Genomic DNA, 22,688 nt, shown 5'->3' with positions numbered 1-22,688 from the left:
AAACAAACTTTTCTATATGTAAACATTGTAAATGTCAGCACAATAGGTCCCGACGGCGGCCATGACACTTTGGCAGTTAGGAGGGGGTACGATTACGGTTTATCCCAATAGAAACTATTCTTCACAAAGGTCTGCAGAAAATAAGCCTGTTGCAAATTACTACACATATTCTCACATAATATTTGACAATGATTTCAATATTGGATTTTTTTCCCAAAAAAGGATCAATGTGAAGCTGGAAGAAAAAGATTTGTGTAGAGCAGAAAAGATGAGGGACAGAGAATTGGCCAAATGGGGTAAAATACATTAATTCCTTATTGCACCAAGAAATCTTAAGCTCCAGCTTAGCCCAGCTCAGTTTATAGATATGGCTGCTTTTAGTCTCACTTTGCTTTTTTTCCAATACCAGAGCCCAGAAATAGTTGGTTGTGGTGAGCTCTATTGTTATCTTGATGTTGAAGGCCAAGTAGACGTTTTTCACTAAATATAACAAGAGCAGCAGCAATTTCTTCTCTCAATTCTGGTAGCTGCAACAACTGTTCACGTTCTGCTGAGGTATTGCTCGAATCATTGCATTTTTCAGCATGTATGCGACTGTACAAAATATAAGTGGTTGTTGCAGTCACATCGATTAAGTGGTAGAAAATTCGAACCATTGCACTTCGGGTCTTCGCTCTAATGTGGTAGCGACCAATCAATCCATCCATCAGATCGACTCCTCCCATATGCCTCCCACTTTTCCAAAGATTCGACACATTCATCAGCTTCGACCGCCCTTGTCATTGTTGATGCACCAGGTCCTTCTATGTCACTGATATTCAGTGACATGTTCACGTTTTGAATAAAGTAGCTGGTTGTTTCACCTGCTTGGTGTTACACTTTGTAGTCATGTCTTCTGGAGCTATTTCACCTGGCTCGATGTCTGGATCATCACTGCTATAATCATCTTCTGACGATTCTTGGATTCTATAAGTTCTTGGATTTCATCTTCGGTCATTACTGACAAATCAAATGGTTTCTTTATCCAGTTGTTATTGCCTGCCATTTCCAGAAGCAAAATATACAAATAAGTGATGAAACGTTGGGATACAATAGCACAAAAATCGCAACAAATTGTGGGGTCCCTCAGGAACCCTTTCTATTTTCGTTTCTAAAGCACACTCAGAATATTTTTTGTAATAATTCCAATATATAGTGAAACTCGAAGCTGTAAAGCTTCAGTATCAAAATTTAAAATAAATTTAAATGAGATAATAATTGGTCTGCGTTCACCTCTACCTGTTACACAAAACTGAGGCAGAACTGTAATTATAGGTGTAATGAATGTAAAATGCATTTGAAACATCTCTAGGTAAACTAGTGGAGAAGATTCAAAACAGTTTGAAGCTACCCGACTTTTACGTGCTGCTTAAATGAATAATAAGCGAAGGGGCCCCATACCAGTCGGAGGGTTTAATACACTTGAGAAGGTTGATGCTCTAATATAGGGCTGTAGAACCAAAGATAATGAAGTCTTTCCTATCACTAATCTTCTTATTCTTCTCGAACTCATTCACTTATTGGATTAATGTAAATAAGAAATAAAAGGTAATATAAAAGTAAATAAATGATTTTATTAAAAACTTTCAATATATTAACAAAAATAAAACACACGATAAATTTGATCTTATTTTATAAGAGGCAGTCGCTTAAAGCCACTGCAGGAATGTTCAGTTTTTCAAAAACGTATTTAGAGAAAAATTGGACAGAAAGAATAGCGTTTGCACTCAAGCCACCTTTACACGGTCAATATTATTGAAGCAATATCGATATTGATCAATATATTGAACGTGTAAGGAATATATTGAGACAATTCTATCATTGAAAAAATATTGCATCAATAATATTGACCGTGTAACGGTGGCATTACGGAGACATACTTCACAGTTTTCGCAAATCAAACATTCGAAAAAATTGAGCTTCTAATTATTGTCTTTGCAAAAATATTTTCCTGCTGTAAAAAATATTATTTTATAGAGTTGGTGAACCACCGAAGATATAATAGCTTATTGCGATTCCAAAATTTTACATTAAATAGATAATTAGGTCATTATATTACTCTGGGAGGTAGTGTCAAATTTTTATGGTGATTTTAGCACGGATTCTATGAATTTATTTTGGTGGTTAATACTTGTTTGATAACGAAAATGTGTGTCAGCTGGCGCGACTCCGGGACTTTTAAGCAAGAAAAAATAATATGAAAGTAGATGGAAAAAAATCCTAGAACTTGTATGTCAAATATTTATCTCCATGCATCACATCCAATATGGTCTAGTGGCTCTAGGTACCTGGCCTTCACTCAGGAGGCTCGGGTTCGATTCCCGGCATCGGAAATCCTTTTTATTTTTAAAATTGACATTTTGATTTGAAAAATAATTAAAAATGTATAAACATTCTCAATTTCTTTGCAACACGAAAATGCAGCAGCTGCATAATACTATGGTCAAATATGAGATTGCAGGAAGAGTCTATACCGGTTTCGGGGGTTGTTTACCCCTCATCAGTAGTCCCATATCCTCTTCTCTCAGATTCTTCCACGTACCACACTTTGGGCCTTTCCGAATTGCAAAGAAAGAAATGCCACGGATGAACTAGGGCCATCTACCGAATAACAAAGTAAGTTATCAATCGAAGTAGCACAGAAAACGACAATAAATATCGTCTCCATACCACCAGATTGACAACAGGTGGAATACTTTCTTTGGTTACACCTTCTGAGATTTTCAAAATTTATAAATCATACAGGATGCCGAGGAAATTAAGATGAGAGAATTTTAAATAATTCACAACTCATCTGCTCAGCGTGGTAAAAGCTCCAACAAGAAAGATTCCTTGGGAATTCCTTGATTCCTAAAACCAAATTGGTTTTAACTTGATTGTTAAAAACCAAACATGGAAATTCAATAGAAAAACCACTTTCCGAAAACCGAATCATAGAGGTTGATCCTCTACACTCTACACCAGTGGTTCCCAACCTTTTTCCCATGATCGCCCCCTTAGACAGGTTTCACCGGTTGTGAATACTATAATCGCCCCCCTCCCCAATTAAATTGAAACAAAAAATTATTCAGTACAATATTGATTTATTTTTACATTTCGTAAAATGATACATGGTAAGTCATCATTCAATCTTCGCTTGTCCACTGCTGGACATAGATCTCTCTCATAATTTTCCCTCTATTTCGATCTTGTGCCTCTTGCATTTTGTCCACGTGTTGGTGAACATGGTTAGTAATAATTGTTAATTTCTCCCTTGGGCCTGGTGATACTCACATAATTTCTTTATGTCTGGCTCAATGTTGGTTAATAGCTATGTACCTCACATCCCCTCCAAGGTGGAGGCAATATGTTTGAAGATCCTCAGAATAACCACACGATGATTTCTGGGGAATTTGGTCAGACCTCCTCTCTGTATATTTTCTTTAAAAATAGATAGTTTGTCAATGAATGCTCCGACTACTCCCTTCGCTTTGGTCATATTTATGTTCTTCCTTTGTAATTCCAGATTCGTTCCATTTAATTTTTCAGAAATATCTGATAGTTAAGCGATGTCATTTCGCTTCTTTTGTAGTGCTGTACTCAGTGTGGGGTCAGTAGTTATCAGAAATTCGATAATAGTATCCATGAGACTGCAGAACCGCCGTGAGCAATTCCCTTTCGAAAGCCAGCGGACTTCCGTATGTAGTACTGTAGTAGCAATGTATTAAATATCTCATCATTTTCTTTACACAGTGTCAGAGTGTACGAAATATTCCATCATTCTTTGGTTTTGCTTTAATTTTATTTACCTCATCTATGACAAGACCAATATTTACATATGAAGCATAGACATGGACCTTCACGAAAGAAAATATGGAAAGAATGGCCAATACTCAAACGGCAATGGAAAGAAAGATTCTGGGTATCAAGATAAGTGACAAAAATAAAAATACATGGATCAGAAATAAAACCAAAGTGAAAGATCTAAACAAACATGCAGCTACTCTCTAGTTAAAAACATGATAAAACAACAGACAAAAAGACGGAAGATGGAATGAAGCGACAATCCACTAGAGACCTTGGGACCGTAAAAGAGGAAAGGGCAGACCACAGATGAGATGGTCGGATGATCCAAAAAGATACGCTGGGACCAGATGGACAGGATTAGCACTGAACGAAGAAGATTGGAAAAATAAGGGGGAGGCCTACGTTCAACTTTGGACAAATGAAGGGCAAAAGATAGATAGATGACAAAACGACCACAATTTTGGCCGTACACTTTTTGTTGGAGTCAGATCGGCAGGGTCGGTACCTACTCTCATCATTCTTATCCCACTCTATCCCTTTCTCTTTTGTGCGGATGTTCGCCCAATACGAAAGCTCGATAAAAGGAAAATGCAGAATTAATTATAATGTATTACTTACCTATATAATTAAATTGTATCATGATTCATAGCCCTCTGTTACTAGACGAGATGTTTGTGTTATTATTACCTGCATTGGTGTACATTTAATTACTTTTTATTATCCTATGGATATCCGATCGAAAGTATTGTTTTTTCTTCTCTATTACCCATTTCTCTTTTCCCAGATCCTAATCGCCCACCTTATTGCCCCCCATATCGCCCCCCTGAAAATCTCAAATCGCCCCCCGGTCGGGAATCACTGCTCTACACTATTTAACTCCAGCACCATGTGTATTAAGTTCTTCACCCGAGAAAAGATAGCACACTAATATTAGAACATAGGCAAAATGACGAAAAATGTATTCAACCTCCCCCAAATGAACACCCCCAAAAAAACGCTTATTTCTCGAGATACTGACCACGGAGGGGTGAATGGCCAATTTTAGTCATACTGTATGTTTTTGATGGTGCTGACAACGAAAATGGGGTTTATTTTGAATTTCATGTGGGAGAATACTGTCAAAATCGCAATTTTACCCCAAAAATAAAAAAAAATAAAATCACGTTTTTTGCGTTTATCTCGCTACAACTCTGTTCCATTTTAATATTTTTTTCTGAAATTTTTACAGTATATAGCTCTAACATTTCTGAAGACAACGGTACCTGTTTCAAGCTTTTATTCTTATCCTGATAAATGATTTCTAATGTCGATAATAAAAGTTGCACTATTTTTATTTTCTATAAAACATTTTGATCTCAAAATTTTCCAGAAAACTTCTTTGTACTCTCTATTTTAAGATAAACGTGATTAAAAGGCTAAATTTTAAATTTCGTCACTCAACTTTTGCAATTAAACTTTGCAATGCACAAATCCGCACCTTTTCCTTTGAAAAATTCATAACCTTTATCAGAATAAGAATTAAAGCTTGAAACCGGTACCGTTGTCTTCAGAAATGTTAGAGCTATTTACTCTAAAAATTTCAGAAAAAAATATTAAAATGGAACAGAGTTGTAGCGAGGTAAACGCAAAAAACATGATTTTATTTTTAGGGTAAAATTGGGAATTTTGACAATGTTCCCCCAAATGAAATTCAAAATAAATCTCATTTTCGTTTTCAGCACCGTCAAAAACATACAGTATGTCTAAAATTGGTCATTCACCTCTCCGTGGTCAGTACCTGGTCATTTTGTCATGGCCATGTCTAGCCTACTAGACATTAAATGTTACTAAAAATGAAAGACAGTTAATATTTCATTCTGTTTCAGAGGCAACCACCATCCTCTTACGTGAGTTTCACCCTTTTCGAATCTTCAGAGAGGCCTGCGGTCTGCTCTCTTTTACTAAGCAAATTACATACGTGAAATAATTTGATTTTGGTTCCACCGATAGAAGTTTTAGATTTTCGGATCTATCAATTGTTTCTGCGTATTGTTTTATTAAATGTTACATTTAAAATATTTTTACAAAGACACTTCGTCATAAAATTGCTAATATTCCGTCTCAAATACTCAAAAACTGTGGTAATACGTCCGATAAACATTATGAATTTTTCCCCTACAACAAAGTGCAAAAACGCTCCAATTTTTCTTTACAATTAGAATAAAATTTTAAAAAGGGCAGTTACCCTTATCTCAACATATACTAGGGGTTGTTGGCCCTAAAACAATACATAAAAGTTGCAGGATGACTCAAAATACCAATTTACATACATATACAACAATTCTGTAAGGTACAATTTTGATCTGTAAGTTTCAAGCGGTACAAATGTTGATAAGGTAGAAAACAACCACAATCTACCTATTTTTAAATAAATCTTGGTCATGTTCAGAATTATACCTTAAGACAATCTGACATATACCTAAACATCTACAGTAAACAGTACACCAATTGCACAATTGTATTTTCAAATGGTTTTTAAATTTACTGCTGGGATGTGGGATTTACTTATTATTTATATTACTCTGGGCTAATTAGCAAAATTCATGGAAAACTTAATTACCAGCAATTTTATTGCTGGAATCGAATTATAAGATCCTATATATTAATAATTTAGGTATGCAAAGTCCGCAAAGAGTGTGCTACTTTTTTTATATAAACAAAATGGCGCCGACAAATCGTATTTTTTTCATTTATTGCTCTATAACTCCGAAGATTTTAACTTTACAACAAAAACACCTTAATAAAAATTCACCGCAATTAAATTCTACATAGAGCTATGTTTTTCACGATTTGCTCCGACGAAAATTTTCCTCGGAAAATGCGGGTTTTCCTAACAAAAACTCTAATTTTCAAATAAAGTTTTAGGTAAGTAATTATTAATCAATAATTAAATAACTTAGTGACAACAAAGCTTTCTTGGTATAGATTGTAATTCCAGAAGCCGGTGAAAATTAAACGAATATTTTAGCAACAATTCAATTGTTAATTAACAAATTACGATCGCAATAATAACCAAAATAATCATGATACATTGATCAAACTTATAATATACTTATAACCAAAATAATCATGATACATTGATCAAACTTATAAAGATGAGATGCTTATTTAATATTTTATCGACAAAATATAAATTCTTCTTTTTTTTGCATATTCTTTAAATTTTGAAAAAAAAATAGTTATAATACGCTGGTCTAATTAGTAAAGTACAAAGAGAGGTTATTTACCAGCAATTTTATTGCTGGAATCGAATTATAAGATCCTATACATTAATAATATAGGTATACAAAGTCCGCAGATAGTGTGCTACTTTTTTTATAAACAAAATGGCGCCGACAAATCGTATTTTTTCAATTATTGCTCTAACTCCGAAGATTTTAACTTTGCGCCAAAAACACTCAAATAAAAATTCACCCCAATTTAATTCTGCATAGAGGCATGTTTTTCCCGATTTGCTCCGACGAAAATTTTCCTCGAAAAATGTGGGGTTTCCCAACAAAATCTCGAATTTTCAAATAAATTTTTTGGGCCAGTAATTACTTATCAATAATTATATAGCTTGGTGAAATAAAAGCTTTCTTGTTATAGATTATAAATTCAGAAGCCGGTGAAAATGAAACGAATATTTTAGCAACAATTCAATTGTTAATTAACAATTTACAGTCGCAATAACAACCAAAATAATCATGAGACATTGATCAAACTTAGAAAGATTATAAAGGTGTGATGCCTATTGAATATTTTGTCGACAAAATATAAATTTTTCATTTTTTGCATAATCTTTAAATGTTTAAAAAAAATTGTTATAAACAAATTAACATTTCTCAGAAATTGTTTATTATATTCTAATTTTAAAAAATACTTAAAATGCGTATTTAATAGGTCTTGAAAATGAATGCTTTAAAAATTTTTCCAACCATTTGCAAAAAAGTTATGAAACAGCAAAGTAAATATACGAATTCTCCGTTGTTTAACATTTGTTCTAATTGTTTCAAAGCTTAAAAGTGAGTCTATAGTACAACCTAATTACTCACAAAGAATGTCAAAAGTTAGTGCAATGGTTATATTTTAATCAAAGATTAAAAATACTTTTTTTTTGTAATTTTTAGCGCAAACGTAGGCCTTATACAGAGTCGGAGCTAAAATGTTCACTCGAAGCGACTGACACGCAGCATGCATTATTTATTAAAAGTGTACATCACGCGGCCGGTCGTCGCTCCGAGCGAAAATTTTAGCTACAGTACTGTGTTACTCTACTTTCGTGCGTGTAAATTACAAAAAAAATATATTTATAATCTTTAATTAAAATATAACCATTAAACTGATAATCGATATTTTTTTGTAAATAATTAGCTTGTACTTTAAACTCACTTCTACGCTTTGAAAGAATTAAAAAAAATTATAAACACAGTAGTAATCGTACGTTTATTTTGCTGTTTCATACCTTTTTTACAAATGGTTGCAAAAAAGTTTTAAAGCATTCATTTTCAAGATATTTGAAATACGCATTTTAGCTATTTTTTAAAATTATAATATAATAAAAACTTTCTGAGAAACGTTAATTTGTTTATAACTATTTTTTTAAACATTTAAAGATTATGCAAAAAAATAAAAAATTCATTTTTTGTCGACCAAATGTTAAATAGGCACCTCATCTTTATAAGATTTCAAAGCTTGATCAGTGTATCATAATTATTTTGGTTATTATTGCGACCGTAAATTATTGATTAACAATTGAATTGTTGCTAAAATATTCGTTTAGTTTTCATCAGCTTCTGGAACTATAATCTAAACCAAAAAGGCTTTTAAGTCACCAAATTATTTAATTATTGGTAGATAATTACTTATCTAAAACTTTATTTGAAAATTAAAGATTTTGTTGGGAAAACCCGCATTTTCCGAGGAAAATTTTCGTCGGAGCAGATCGGGAAAAACGTGTCTCTATGCAGAATTTAATCACGGTGAATTTTTATTTGGGTGTTTTTGTTGTAAAGTTAAAATCTTCGGAGTTATAGAGCAATAGTTGAAAAAAACACGATTTTCGTGCGCCATTTTGTTTATAAAAAAAGTAGCACACTATCTGAGGACTTTGCATACCTATATTATTAATATATAGGATCTTATAATTCGATTCCAGCAATAAAATTGCTGGTAAATAACTTTTCCCAAAAATGGCCTATTCTCCGATAATCAGCCCAGACTATATGCCAAATTGTTCATAATCGTAGACTTTGACGTTTCGAGACGGTAAATAAACTCAATTTCAAACTAAAATTGTGGCTTATTCCCAACGAAGATAGAAAACAGTATGAAGCTTCGAGCTAATCTGCAGTACCGCCTACTGTACTACTTTTTTTGCTAGCAATCATTTGATAGCAAGTCTTTGGTTTCAATCGGTTGTACGAGAAACATAAAGAGGTTTTTCACAAAAAAAACAACGCAATACATGTATAAAAGACCTGCTTTTTGACAATTTGCCTCAGTAGGTACCTATAAATATTGAGCAATTTCTTAGTGAATATAAAATTGGACCCAACTTGAGTTTATCGTTTTACTAGTGTTCACTTATACAACATGACTCTGTCTGTTTTTCAATGTGCCTCCAGTAAGTTGTCGTTCCATCGCTTTCGTGGTATTCCCACTGATCATCTTCCTATTGGGAAATTTTCTTTACTACTATATTTGTTGTCATTCGGTTTATGTCGGTCGTTCCATTCTACTCTTATATTTCTTACCCTGTTCTTAATGTTCTCCACCTTACATCTCCGTCGTATATACAGGGTGAGTCATGAGGAACTGTACATACTCCTACCTCGTATGCAGGCCTCTATGGGGAATAACAAATGACCATTAAAAAGTGTCTGTTCCCATTGTTTAATAATATACAGGGCGAGTTGTTAATTTTTACAGAAATTTGTATTCGTCATAATTGCTGAACAGTAAGATCGATGTGTTATTTTGGTCAATAGTTACACTATTACCACCCAATCAGTTGATTTATTCAAACTAGAAAAAAAAGAATGTGTGTGTACTTTGTACGCACGTAAGAAGTTATTCTTCTATTATATAATTTCAACGAAGTAAATATACTTAACAGGTTATTTGTATTTCATTTAAATATTAAACTAACTTTCTTATCTACCACTTTCAAAAAATTTTTTTTAAAACAACCAAAAATTAAAAAAAATATGAATCGTCCAGGATTGGAACCCGCGACCTTCCGTGTGCTTCCATTCTCTGACCCACCGCTCTACCAACTACGCCAACGAGCCACTGGAATTGACACGTAAGTTTCGGATATAATTACACAACACGGTGACAAATAGACATATAAAAATGTTATACCTACATAATATTTTATCATCTTACTAAAGAGAAAGACAAAGCCAAAAATTATAATAAATAATAAGTTTACTAAAAACATTAATTATATTCTTTTAATGACTTATTTGCGCTGATACATAATATACATACATACCTATCTTGAAAGATTAGCAACTAAACGCCATACTGTCTGTGTGCGCATGCGCGCAGATTTATGAAATTTTACTCTCAACCGCGCCAAAAGAAGAATAACTTCAAAAATCAGGTCCGGCTTTAAAAAATTAGTTCGTTTTGGTCTTAGAAAAAAATATTTCACCCTGTATACGATTGTTTTGCAAATTAGACAAATAGGCAATTAAAATGGCATATTTATTGTTCCCCACACAATTACTTAATTTTTTATAAAAAAATCAAATTTTACTATGAATTAAAAGTTTGGTGAAAAGAACCATAGATTTAAAAAAATTAACTTTTTACAAAAATTAATTTTTATTACCGCCCATCAACTGATTTATTCAAACTAGAAAAAAATTTCATCCTGTATATGGTTTTTGAAAACTTTAATAAGAATTTTACAAATTAGACAAATAGGTAATTAAAATGGCATATTTATTTTTTCCCCACACGATTACTTAATTTTTTATAAAAAAATCAAATTTGACTATGAATTAAAAGTTTGGTGAAGTGGACCATAGATTTAAAAAAATTAACTTTTATTACAAAAATTAATTTTTTTTGAACAAATATTTAATTTATAAGTTGTATTTATAATACTTCCACTGCTCGTGCTACACGTTTTAAATAATACAATCATTTTAGCCAATTTCCAGAATTTTAAAAGGAACAGGTTGTTCTGAATAATACTAAAACATCATCCTGTATAATATTTGTTTTTCAAAAAGGAGCTAAATAAATAAACCTAAATTAAACAAAAACAAAAAGAGATATTTTTCCCGTCGTTTTTTGCATCACTACCTTCTCACCATGTATTAATACTATGTATGTGTATAAAAATGATAATTTGACATTTTCGTTATTATTTATTTGTGTTTCTTACACTGTTTGTACTTTTTTGCATTAGGTATCATATTTTACAAAATAGTTTGCCGAATCTACTTTAGGTATGTACTTTATGCACGATGGGGCATCACCACATTTCTCAGTTGCTGTTCGTCAACATCTACATGTAACTTATGGAAACAGATGGATAGGACGCGGAGGACCTCATGCATGGCCAACTAGATCACCTGATTTTAACCCTGTCGACTACTCCCTATGGGGTCGATTAAAAGAAATGGTTTATCGTGAAAATATCAATACGCGACAAGAGTTAAGTAGATGATAAAGGCAGTTTTTGTTTTTATTTGATTCAGAGTTGGACCACCATCTCCATATAGCTATTTCAGCATCTATGCATCCTCGGTGAAGCTATTCAGTCACAACTCTGAAACAAATATCAACAATCCTGCCTATTTAAGGGAAAACATCGCGATGCAATGTTTCCACCTTTTAAGACGCAAAACAGCGACATCTCTCGTAAGGCGAGGAAGACGAAAAGCCCTAGATACAAAGTTTACTACTTTGATACAAACTGTTTTCTGGCTGCATCCTGTATCTCCGGCTTTTACAATATATAAGCACAAGAGACGACGAATATAGAAGAAAGGAAAAAGAACACTTTGGCTTGAAAAGTCTTGCATTTAAAATATTGTTTATTTTTATTTCAATTATTCTAAGAACTAAGTAATTGATAAAATTATTGATTCTTGTAACATTATTAGAAATTATCCCTTAACTCGCAGGAGGTCTGTTAGACAGTTGATGGTCCGACAAAGATGGATTTAATTTCGAAAATCTGCTATAAATCTCAAAAAAATGGTTTTATTGTTTTATTTGTTTCTTAAGTTCTTTTATGTATCTATGTATACAATTGTTGTACACACATACATATTGTTAAATTTACTTAAACATGGAAATAAATCCGTTTATGTTCAATGTTCTACATAATATGTATTTTCTTTTCGTTAATTTAAAAAAATAAATTTACTGTATTTTGCCTTTTGAAATAAAACTCTATGAATTCAAAAAAACGACACTACCTATGAATCACTAAACAAATACTATACAGGGCGATGTTTTAGTATGATTCAAGACAACCTCTTCCTTTTGAAATTCTGGAAATTAGCTAAAAGGGTTTTATTATTTACAACGTATAGCACAAGCTGTGGAAGTATTAATAAATATGTATAAATTAAATATTTGTTAAAAAAATAGATTTTGCAAAAAAAAATATTTTTTTTAATCTATGGTTCACTTCACCAAACTTTTAATTCATAGTCAAATTTAATTTTGTTATAAAAAAATAAGTAATCGTGTGGAGAAAATAAATATGCCTTTTTAATTGCCTATTTGTGTAATTTGTAAAATTCTTATTAGAGTTTTCAAAAACCATATACAGGGTGAAATTTTTTCTAAGACCAAAACGAACTAATTTTTTAAATTCGTACCTGATTTTTTTCTAGTTTGAAAAAATCAGTTAAATATTTGTTCAAAAAATAATTTTTGTAATAAAAGTTAATTTTTTTAAATCTATGGTTCACTTTACCTTTTAATTGCCTATTTGTCTAATTTGCAAAATTATTATTAGAGTGTTCAAAAACCATATACAGGGTGAAAGTTTTTCTAAGACTAAAACGAACTAATTTTTTAAAGCCGGACCTGATTTTTTTTCTAGTTTGAATAAATCAGTTGATTGGGTGGTAATAGTGTAACAATTGACCAAAATAAGAGACACATCAATCTTACCGTTCAAAAATTATGACGAATACAAATTTCTGTAAAAATTAACAACTCGCCCTGTATATTATTAAACAATGGGAGCAGACACTTTTTAATGGCCATTTGTTATTCCCCATAGGGGCCTCCATACCAGGTAGGAATATGTACAGTTCCTCATGACTCACCCTGTATGTACTTCTACCTTTGTTCCAGGGTGTCTTACCATCGATTTTTCTAAGAGTTTTCATCTCTGCTGTTTCTAACATTTTTTTGTCGCCGTTGTAACAGGTTGTGCTTCTCTGTCGCGTATATTTTTATTGGTCTGATGACTGTTTTGTAAATTCTGTCTTTAATTTCTTTCTCGATATTTTTATTTCTCTATATTGTTTCATTCAGGCAGCTTGCGGCTCTGTTTTCTCTATTCATCTGAACCTTGAAAGTTCAATACAGTTTTTATTTTCCCTAATTAAGATATTATTTCAGTAAAAGATTGTAATTTAAGTAATTCTCAATTTCAAAGGATACTTCTAATAATGGTCGACAAAATTTGTTGTGCAGTTAACAATAAAATTAAAAAACATTTGCCAGAAACCTTTAACCTGAAAATTATCTAAATCATCTCTCCAATTTTACATTTCCTGGATTGGTACCTAATAATAAAGTTGACCTCAACATCTGCATTTAAACTTCTAAAATTGTTAAATCCATAGAACCTGCTTGTAATATATAACAAATAATAAGTAATACCCCATAAGTCTACATAAGAGAAATCAGACTCTTCAAAAAGATAAATATATCATTGGATTCAAATCTAATTATTTAGATTTTTTCTTTCTGTTGAAAGCAAGTGTAGCTGCTAGATAGATAGTTTCTAAACTGATATAGGAATTTAAAAAACACACAATAAATACTTGAAGAAATTGCTGATTTGAACACAAAGATTTTCATCTTTTTGAAGGTTTGTAAGGTTATGTATAAAAAAATTTGTTATTTCTGTCAAGAATTTTACATAAATTTCCAATTACTAGTACACCTATATTTAAGTATTAGATTAATAATTAAATATTATTCAAGATAAAAAAGTTTAGTGTTAGGTTTTAATACGAGGAATATTTCAAATTGCAGGACTTTTTGTATTGCTTGGCAACGCCGTAAAGAATTGCAGTGCGATTGGCAACACTGTTTAGTAGATTTGTTTTTGCAGCGTTATTTTTTGTAGAACAAGTTGGTGTGTTTGTGTCGATTTTTCAAGATGAATTTAGACGAAGAGCACATTAAATATGATAAAATGTGTACATATCTTTTTGAATATTGCAGAAGGCGCTTGGAAATAAATATTTAAGCGAGTCACGTTGTAAAGAGTGTTTGCAGTGTTCTGTAGACAATCCACGCTAAATACTTTCGGATTCGACAGATAAAAATCATGTTGACAGATCGTGCGGTAAAATCAATGAATGCAAAATTTCATTTGATTCATGCCAAAAAAATGTGTCCCAAATCAAACATGAAACGATATGGAAACACAGGTCTAATCGTCTAAATTGAAGTTAAGGATCTTAGATCACAAAAGAAACACAGTAGGTAAAATACAAGGTCAAAACCCTTGATTACTGTATTTATTTACTGGAAAGGTGTATTGCCCTTCGAATCCGTTCCAAGAGGTGAAACAGTTATCGTCAAACGCTGAGACATTTGCATGAGAATGTGAAAAGGGAACTGTAGTGAGGTGCTTGAACACACCAGCTTCTTCTGCGTTGCGATTTCTGCACCAAAAATGACACGACTTTCATCTCCCAGCCTGCTTCTTGACCAGACCTAGACCCTGTGGACTTTTTGTTTTTTAAACTGGAAATATTTTTGAAACTGCACAGGTTTGAATAGATTGAAAAATTTGAGAAAAATAGATGTATGGGCTCAACAACATTATACAAGAAGAGCTCTCAAGTAAAAAAACGGGTATCCACTATCAAGAGGATAACGTTAAGTTGAGCATTTTTGATCGCCACTCATAGCTAGAAAATATAAAAAAATTCTAAGCCGACGGCACAAGAAAGACGAGCAAGACGTTATCAACACCTGAGTCAATAATGAACATTACTCAGTAAATCTAAAAAAATCTAAAGTCAGTAGAAAACTCTAAAAAGAAAAATACATTACAACGAAATAGCAAAGATCTGGTACTTTTTAATGGTTTGTGATAAATTGTTTGTTACATTACGTATTTGTGTATCTTGTAATAATATTTCGATATGCTACTATAAAGTTCCAAAAATAGAAGTCGACTGTATTTAAAAAAATATTTTTATAAATATTATTTTTTTAAAGCCTAAGTTTTTATTATATTGACTGATTTTATTCGTTGTGTGTCACATATTTAAGTTATGAGGGAATATTTATGTTTTATATCACAATTTTGATTGATTATTCCCTTGGCGTCTTCAGGGGCATATAATATATAAAAGTGATTGATTTTTTTAATATGACCGTAATCTCGTGTCTTTGTTATAAATAGATTTAATAAATAATAAGAAAACTTACTGCTTTTAAATTTTAGGGGGGGGGGTATGGTTTGAAATTAATATTTCAAGCATATTTTTGTGATTTTTTTTTAAATTATGGTACAATTATTTTACTTTTAAATTAAATAAACTTATTCAGTACAATTCCAAGAATCAACAAAAAAATTCAAGAAAATATATTGAAAAATAAGCCAACGGTGGCAAATTTTTACAGACACCACAAAAAAAAACTGTTTTTTCGGTGGACCTCAGAACTCGTCATTGGATCACGTGAAACAAAAAATTCAAAGATATTTTATTAGTTTATGAGTCTCTCGGGGTAACGCTGTTTTTTTGGTTTTTGAGTTTTTGGTATCATTCAAAATTCAAAATAACGATCGACAGCGTTACCTCAGGAAATGTCCAAAGTAAATCTAGCAAATTTCAGGTGGACCGGTCATGCAGTTTTTGAGTTACAATGTCCCCTTTGACAAAAGCAGTTTTGTGAAAAACGCGTTTAAAGTTTTGAAAACTTTTATTTCTAATTTCTATTTTGTCTGTCAAATCAGAAAGTGATGCAACCGGCGTATATTTTTGAATCGCGGAGTAATTTACAAAAGAAAAAGGGAACAGCTATTGAACGTTTCTCACTAAGCTCAAGCTCGATTGCGCGAAGCTGCTGAAAAGTGAGTCGAAGGTAAGGATATTCAACACGCTGTATTTCCGGTAATTTTGCACCGATAAATTTGAAATTTTCAAAAAGTATTCTCGAAGTTATGTATTTCAAAATTTTCACACCATACTCCCCCCCCCCCCTAAGTCAGTATTTTCCCAAGACGTTTATTTGTGATAGTATTTTTTTATATGGAATATTTACGGAAAAAATATTGCTGGAAATTGCAAAAGAATTCTTGACAGATATAACAGATCGTCTGCTTAAGCGTTGAAGTTCAGAGCATCCTGCATTTGTTTAAAACTAGTTGAGTTTTTAGTTTGTGTGGTTTCAATGATAATTTTACAACAATATATTCCAACAAATTTTAAAAAAGTATCTTCATCTTTGTAATTGAACAACCGTCGAACTGAGCCACTGGGCAAACGCGTTTCTTTATACTGTATGGCAATACTTTCAAATTGATCGACCAAAATAGTCAATCTGATTTATAAATATCAAGTTTATAAATATATTTCAATTATTTACCATTAGAGTTACTGGTTGAAGTCAAAAAATCGATAAAGTATGTTTTTATGTAATTCAATATAATATAAAATGAGCTATCTTCCTTTCGGAAAACTTGTCAATATTACACAAAATTATCTTTTTAAACTTACTATTATCTGGGTATACAGTATTATATTCTTCTTCTTCTTGCTCGTTATAAGCAACTCTGCTTGTTCATTGGTGGATTGATACCTCTATGGAAAGTTCACATTCCATCTTTTGCGCGGTCATCCGTCTGCTTATGTGGTTATTGTTTTTTTATTTAGTGTCCATTTGTTTAGACACTGTTTGTCACATTTTCTTCTGTTCTCACTCTTCTTTTGATCTCTAGTTTTATTTCTTGTAATTCTTTTCGTTATTATCATCTCTGCCGTCTCCAGTAGTCTTTGTGTTGTGGCTGTATCGGGTCTTGTTTCTGATGCATATGTCACTATTGGTCTTACACTGGTTTTATAAATTCTTGACTTCATCTCAGTGTTAATATGTCGGTTTCGCCATATACTGTTATTAAGGGATCCTGCCAGTCTATTTGCTTTTTATACTTAATCTCTCACTTCTTTGTGAAGGTCTCCATAGTTGGACAGTGCAATTCCAAGGTATTTTAATTCCATTAGTTGTTCAATATAGATGACATAAATTTCTAATTTACATTTGATCATACCTAGCGTACCTGCTAACAAACTTGCCGCTTTTGCATCGTCTTTTAACCATTGTTGATCCTTGTCTACTTCCAATGAAGTTGAATTTTCAGTAACCTCGGGATACTTACGCATACCGTTCACAATGTCTTAAGTGCATACGCTCGTAATAACATCGAAACGTGCAATTTCCATTTTGCCCAGTCTTCAGGACCCTCAAGTTTGTCGACTTGAATTTTATAATCGTTATTGCTGGTCGCCATATTTTTTCACCTGTTCACAGTTCCCACGTGAGCTGGGCCCATAACCTGTTATAAATTGAGTTAGGTGAACTGACTAAATGACCAACAACGATTATAATTCACTCAATTACAGGACAATAGGAAAACATTTTACTTGAATATGACTGCCATTATATTTTCTTATTTTCTTAACATATCATTACTACTTCTAAACTGTCATTAAATAGAGTATGTATAACTATAGAGCAATATCTACTTTTAACGTTGTATATTGTAACAGGTTCTTTGCTGATTAGTACTGTTTCAGTTTTCCGAGTTGAGATTGTCATATTAAATTATTTTGCTCTTATGTTAAATCTGTGGTCTAATCTTTGCAGACCATCTTAAGGGCTATTAATATTGCGTAGTCCGCGAACAGAGTATTTTTAATTTTTTGTTTCCCCCCATTCTATCCTATGCCTTTGTTGACACTTTTTGATAATTTCATCCATAATTACACTGAAGGGCATAAAGCTCAATGAGTCACCTTGTCTTATTCCAATGCTTATATCTGTAGGTTCTGTAAGCTGTCCATCTGTTCTATGTTGTTTTGATAGATGTTTTCATTAGTTTTTATGATATCTAGGGGAACTTCTCTATTATACAGAAGATGGGTTACATCTTTTAGTCTTGCTCTGTCAAATGCTTTCTTCAAGTGAATCAGGCACAAAAATGCTTCATTACAGGAATACATTATACTTTAGCGACTTCTCAGTAATTTGCTTTATGATGAATATTACATCAGTACACGTTCTTCCACTATGAAAACTCTGTTGTTCATCTGCTAAACTTATCCTCCAATTCATTAGTTCTTGTAAAATTTTAGTTGTAAGTTTTAGAGTAGTATTTAACACGTTTATACCTCTGTAGTTTTCTGTTTGCGTTATCTCCTTTTTTGAATAGTAGAATTAGTTCGCTAGTTCTCCAATCTTTGGGTATTTTATTGTGTTTTATAATGTTGTTAATTGTTCTGTCTTTACCTGCAGCTTTTCTGTTCTTCAGCTTTTTAGACACTATTATCGCAGACATTTCATACCCACCAGCCCCTACTGTCATCATCTTATGACGGTTTTGGTTTTTGGACCCTTAGGGATCCGGGCAGCCTGCGAGGTCTTTAGGAATTAGTCGCCCAAGTTTGAGCTTGTGCTTTCTTAATGATACTTTCCCCTAGATTATTTAAGACATTTTTACACCTCAGCCGATAACTTTAAATCAACACAAAATTGCTTTTTTTAAATATTAAGTCTCTTGACAACAAGATTTGATTACTGACTTTAGTTCTCGAATACAAACATTTGTGTAATGTGGTTTGCCTAACCACCTCCACTGACAATATACGTGAATGCATTTTTAACTACAACATCTAGTTTACTGAATTTTAAATGATTATTTTTCACAATGGAGTGTGTTGTTACATCATTTCTAATTTTAACTAGCTGTATACCATAGTCTTTAAATATGAGAGGTTAATTTTTCAACTCCCTGTGGAACTGTCATTTTTGTCATGTCATCGTTCGGAACTCTCTATCCATTTCATTGTCACTTGCTGCCATACTTTCACCATGTGAACAAGTCAAACCACAGCTCAGATGTTACCTGGGGCATATTAGTAAAATACTTTAAACATCCATGCTTAAGTTAGCAATTTCAACCATTATTTGTAAAATTATATTTTGGTGGTTAGCATGTAAATTTCACGTAAGTATAACCTACAACTTTTCTTAACCGTAGTCAAAATTTCAAAATCTTTGCATTATTTTACCAGGTTTTATTCATTTTAAGTAAGCACTGATGATGATTGGTAAACCAATCGAAAACTAGTTATGTGATTGTGATGTAGCCCTTTTTAAGGATTTTTAATATATACCTTTTATAAACGATTTTACTATTATCGGTTCATATTCCTTTTATATAATCTAAGCGTTACTGTATGACTTAAGTAATGCATTTTCTGCTGACTTAATTTGTTGCCTATTTCTTAGATTGTATTAGTTCTGTAGACGAAGCGACATATTTAGCTTCTTGTCGCTGATATTTCCTTAAAGTTATTCTAAATTTGTTTGATCCCATAATGCATCATGAAATGTTTCTCCCAGGTTTTCCGCTTTTCGTAAAATATGACGTGGAGGCGTTCGGCATGAGGCATTAAACTGTAGATCCCTATATTTTTTTTATTTTGTTTAATGCCTCGACAACTTATGGCTATTGGCATGGTACAGTGTATTTATGCAATCGGGTACCTAGTGTAGTGTATGTCTTGTTACTTAGCAAAGTCGAGGTCATTGTCTTTGCAAAAAGACGCTAATTGTATCCGAACGTCTGCTATCTAAGAATAGAAACTGCTTTCACATACTAATTTTTAATAAATGAAAAATTCTCCACCCAGGTGAGATTCGAACTCACGACCTTTAGGTCTAAAGGTGGGCGCTCTTACCACTGAGCCACAGAGGGGGTGATCCCTATATTTGTGTAAGCTTAATGGTAAATAACACAAATTTATGCAGAGGAGCAATTTGGGCATAAAATTGGACGCAAACAAATACATCAGAGCGTTATAGTTTTAAAATCCAGCTGGATCGATATCATATGGATCAAAATAGTTATAAAGGTAATAATTATAAAAAAAAACAATCATAGATTCCTATGACTACAGACCTAAAAATGCATTACATCTCTATAGTACACATTTTCATAATATTGAGCGACTGTATACAAAGAGAATATAATACAAATTCCGACTAGTATTTAATTTGCATATATTATTTTCATTCTGTTTATATTTATATACATGGTGTCTAGAAACTCTCCTGACAAACAAAGAGAGGAGCTTCCTCAGATAATTTTTTAAGACAATTAACCCAATTCACCTAGTCCGAAAATGCTTCCTAAGGCAGCTACCTCTTTGAAGATGGCGTCTTGTAATTAGTTCTTTTTAATACCTCCAGAACGCTTTTATTCAGAAAAACGAAAACTGGTACGCCTATTTATCTTCCAGAGATAAATCTATTGCATCAATTGCGAATTTCTAGTACCGATCATAGGCGTCCGTTTTGGGTAGGACAACGGTTATTTTATCGCATAACTTATTTGTTTTTAACTTTTAACCTTCGGATGACCAAGGGGGGTAAATTTGGACCCCAGCGTAAGTTTTCTTTAATAAATTCAAAAGTATTTTCAATTTTTAACTCATTATTTTTTTATTTGACTTTAATATCATTCTAGATATCCTCATATTTTGAAATAAAAAACCCTATATTTTACGAATAAAAAATATATTCTGAAGTTATGTTTAATAAAATACCGTCTATTATGTGGAATTCCAAGTAGTTTTACACTGCGCGTTATCAAAATCTATTTTTAGACTGTGGTGCCTGTTATGTACGAATCATGACATTCCTGTCTGCTACAGTTAGTCATTATTATTATTTCCTGGCGTATATTATTATAGTTTCTTAGTATTTTGTGTAAATATAAGATATGGCCCGCAATCTGGCAAAAATCTATTTTTAGACTGTGGTACCTGTTATGTACGAATCATGACATTCCTGTGTGCTACAGTTAGTCATTATTATTATTTACTGGCGTATGTTATTATAGTTTGTTAGTATTTTGTGTACATATAAGATATGGCCCGCAAATATCTTACTGATGCTGAGTTACAGGAAATTGTTACTGCTAGCGATTTTTATGATGATATAGAAGATGAAATAGTATCAGAAAACGAGGATGTATTGTAAGATGAAGATTTAAATGCTGAAAACATTCATTCTAGGTCATTTTTGACCTGTTGTCATTTTTTACCCCCGTTGGTCATCCCTGTAACAAAAAAAGGTTGGTCATCGGAAGGTTAAGCATTTTTGACACTGGATTATTAAATTGTGAGCTATTCTAGTACTAAAAGGCACTCTTGCTTTAAGTCGGTAGGATACACCGTTTTCTAGAAAAATTTATTTGAAAATTTTTCGTTTTTTTAATTTGAAAATTTTTTTCAAAAAAACGGTGTATTTTACCGACTTAAAACAAAAGTTAATTTTAGTCCTAGAATACTTCATAATTTAATAAACTAGTGTCAAAAATGCTTAAAAATTAAATACAAAAAAGTTATGCGATAAACGTTGCCCTACCCAAAACGGACGCCTATGATCGGTAATAGAAATTCGCAATTGATAAAATCGATTTATCTCTGGAATAGAAATAGGTGTACCAGTTTTCGTTTTTCTAAATAGAAGCGTTCTGGAGGTATTTAAAAAAACTAATTACAAGACGCCATCTTCAAAAACACCTAGGTCTTTTAAGGAAGCATTTTCGGACTAGGTGAATTGGATTAAATTGTCTTAAAATTATCTGAGACATCTCCGGTCTTCGTTTGTTAGGAGAGTTTATGGACGCCCTGTATAATATTCAACAACTTGTGTATTGCCTTAGGCCGTACGAAACTTCCAAGCTTTGCCCAGTGGCGTCAAAATTCCAAACAGTTCGACATTTATAATCTTAAAACACCAATTTTTGCACGTGTAACATCAACATCCCCCACTTTTAACAAATTTCCTAGGAATTTTCGAAATTACATAAATTCATTGCACCAACTTCTCACATTTAGTAAACATCAAATGCCTTAATATACGCGATGTCCTGCGACGTTTCGTCGCTTTTTCTGTCCCAAAACCCCGTAGGACAACTGCATAGTACATAGCGGCCTCTAAATTTTCGTTCAAATCAAGAAAAACTCCTCCGACACAGCGTTAGCAAGTTCTGTTTCAAGCGCTGGGTCGAATAACGTTTTGAGGACTGCTGGTGGGAAGGTAGCCGATGGGCGATACGACCATGCTCGTTACGGGGTGTTGCATCGATAGACTTGCCATGGCGTTGATGGTATCTTTGTCTTCTTTCTCGTTACGAATCGCGTCGTTGAAAGAACACATGGCGCTCTTGGCGGCTTCTTGAAGACAAGGCCAACGGGGACTATGGACTGCTATGACCTAAAATATAAATAATGTTTTATTGCTTAAAGTAAAAAATTAAAAAACGAAAATTGTACGGAAAGGAGACCAGCTTAATGGCAGCTAATCTGAAAAGCTCAACG

At 32.6% G+C, this 22,688-nt stretch overlaps 2 protein-coding genes across 2 annotated transcripts in view; one reads left to right on the top strand and one right to left on the bottom strand.

The window, feature by feature from the left end:
• Positions 1–10,686, top strand: part of LOC126884717 (uncharacterized) — a 222,295-nt gene extending 211,609 nt beyond the window's left edge. The window contains exon 2 of the mRNA XM_050650841.1: positions 10,540–10,686. The gene's annotated coding sequence lies outside the window, so the exon portion shown is untranslated. The remainder of the gene's footprint in view (positions 1–10,539) is intronic.
• LOC126884710 (histone deacetylase 7) overlaps positions 1,594–22,688 on the bottom strand; it is a 302,317-nt gene continuing 281,222 nt past the window's right edge. Inside the window, exon 10 of the mRNA XM_050650832.1 lies at positions 1,594–22,584. Coding sequence (XP_050506789.1) covers positions 22,363–22,584 — 222 coding nt within the window. The 3' untranslated portion in view covers positions 1,594–22,362. The remainder of the gene's footprint in view (positions 22,585–22,688) is intronic.

Source organism: Diabrotica virgifera, chromosome 5 (genome assembly GCF_917563875.1).
Source record: "Diabrotica virgifera virgifera chromosome 5, PGI_DIABVI_V3a".
NCBI classification, from domain to species: Eukaryota; Metazoa; Arthropoda; class Insecta; order Coleoptera; family Chrysomelidae; genus Diabrotica; species Diabrotica virgifera.
Note: the sequence above shows the minus strand (reverse complement) of the source record. Positions and strands in the feature narration are given on the sequence as shown.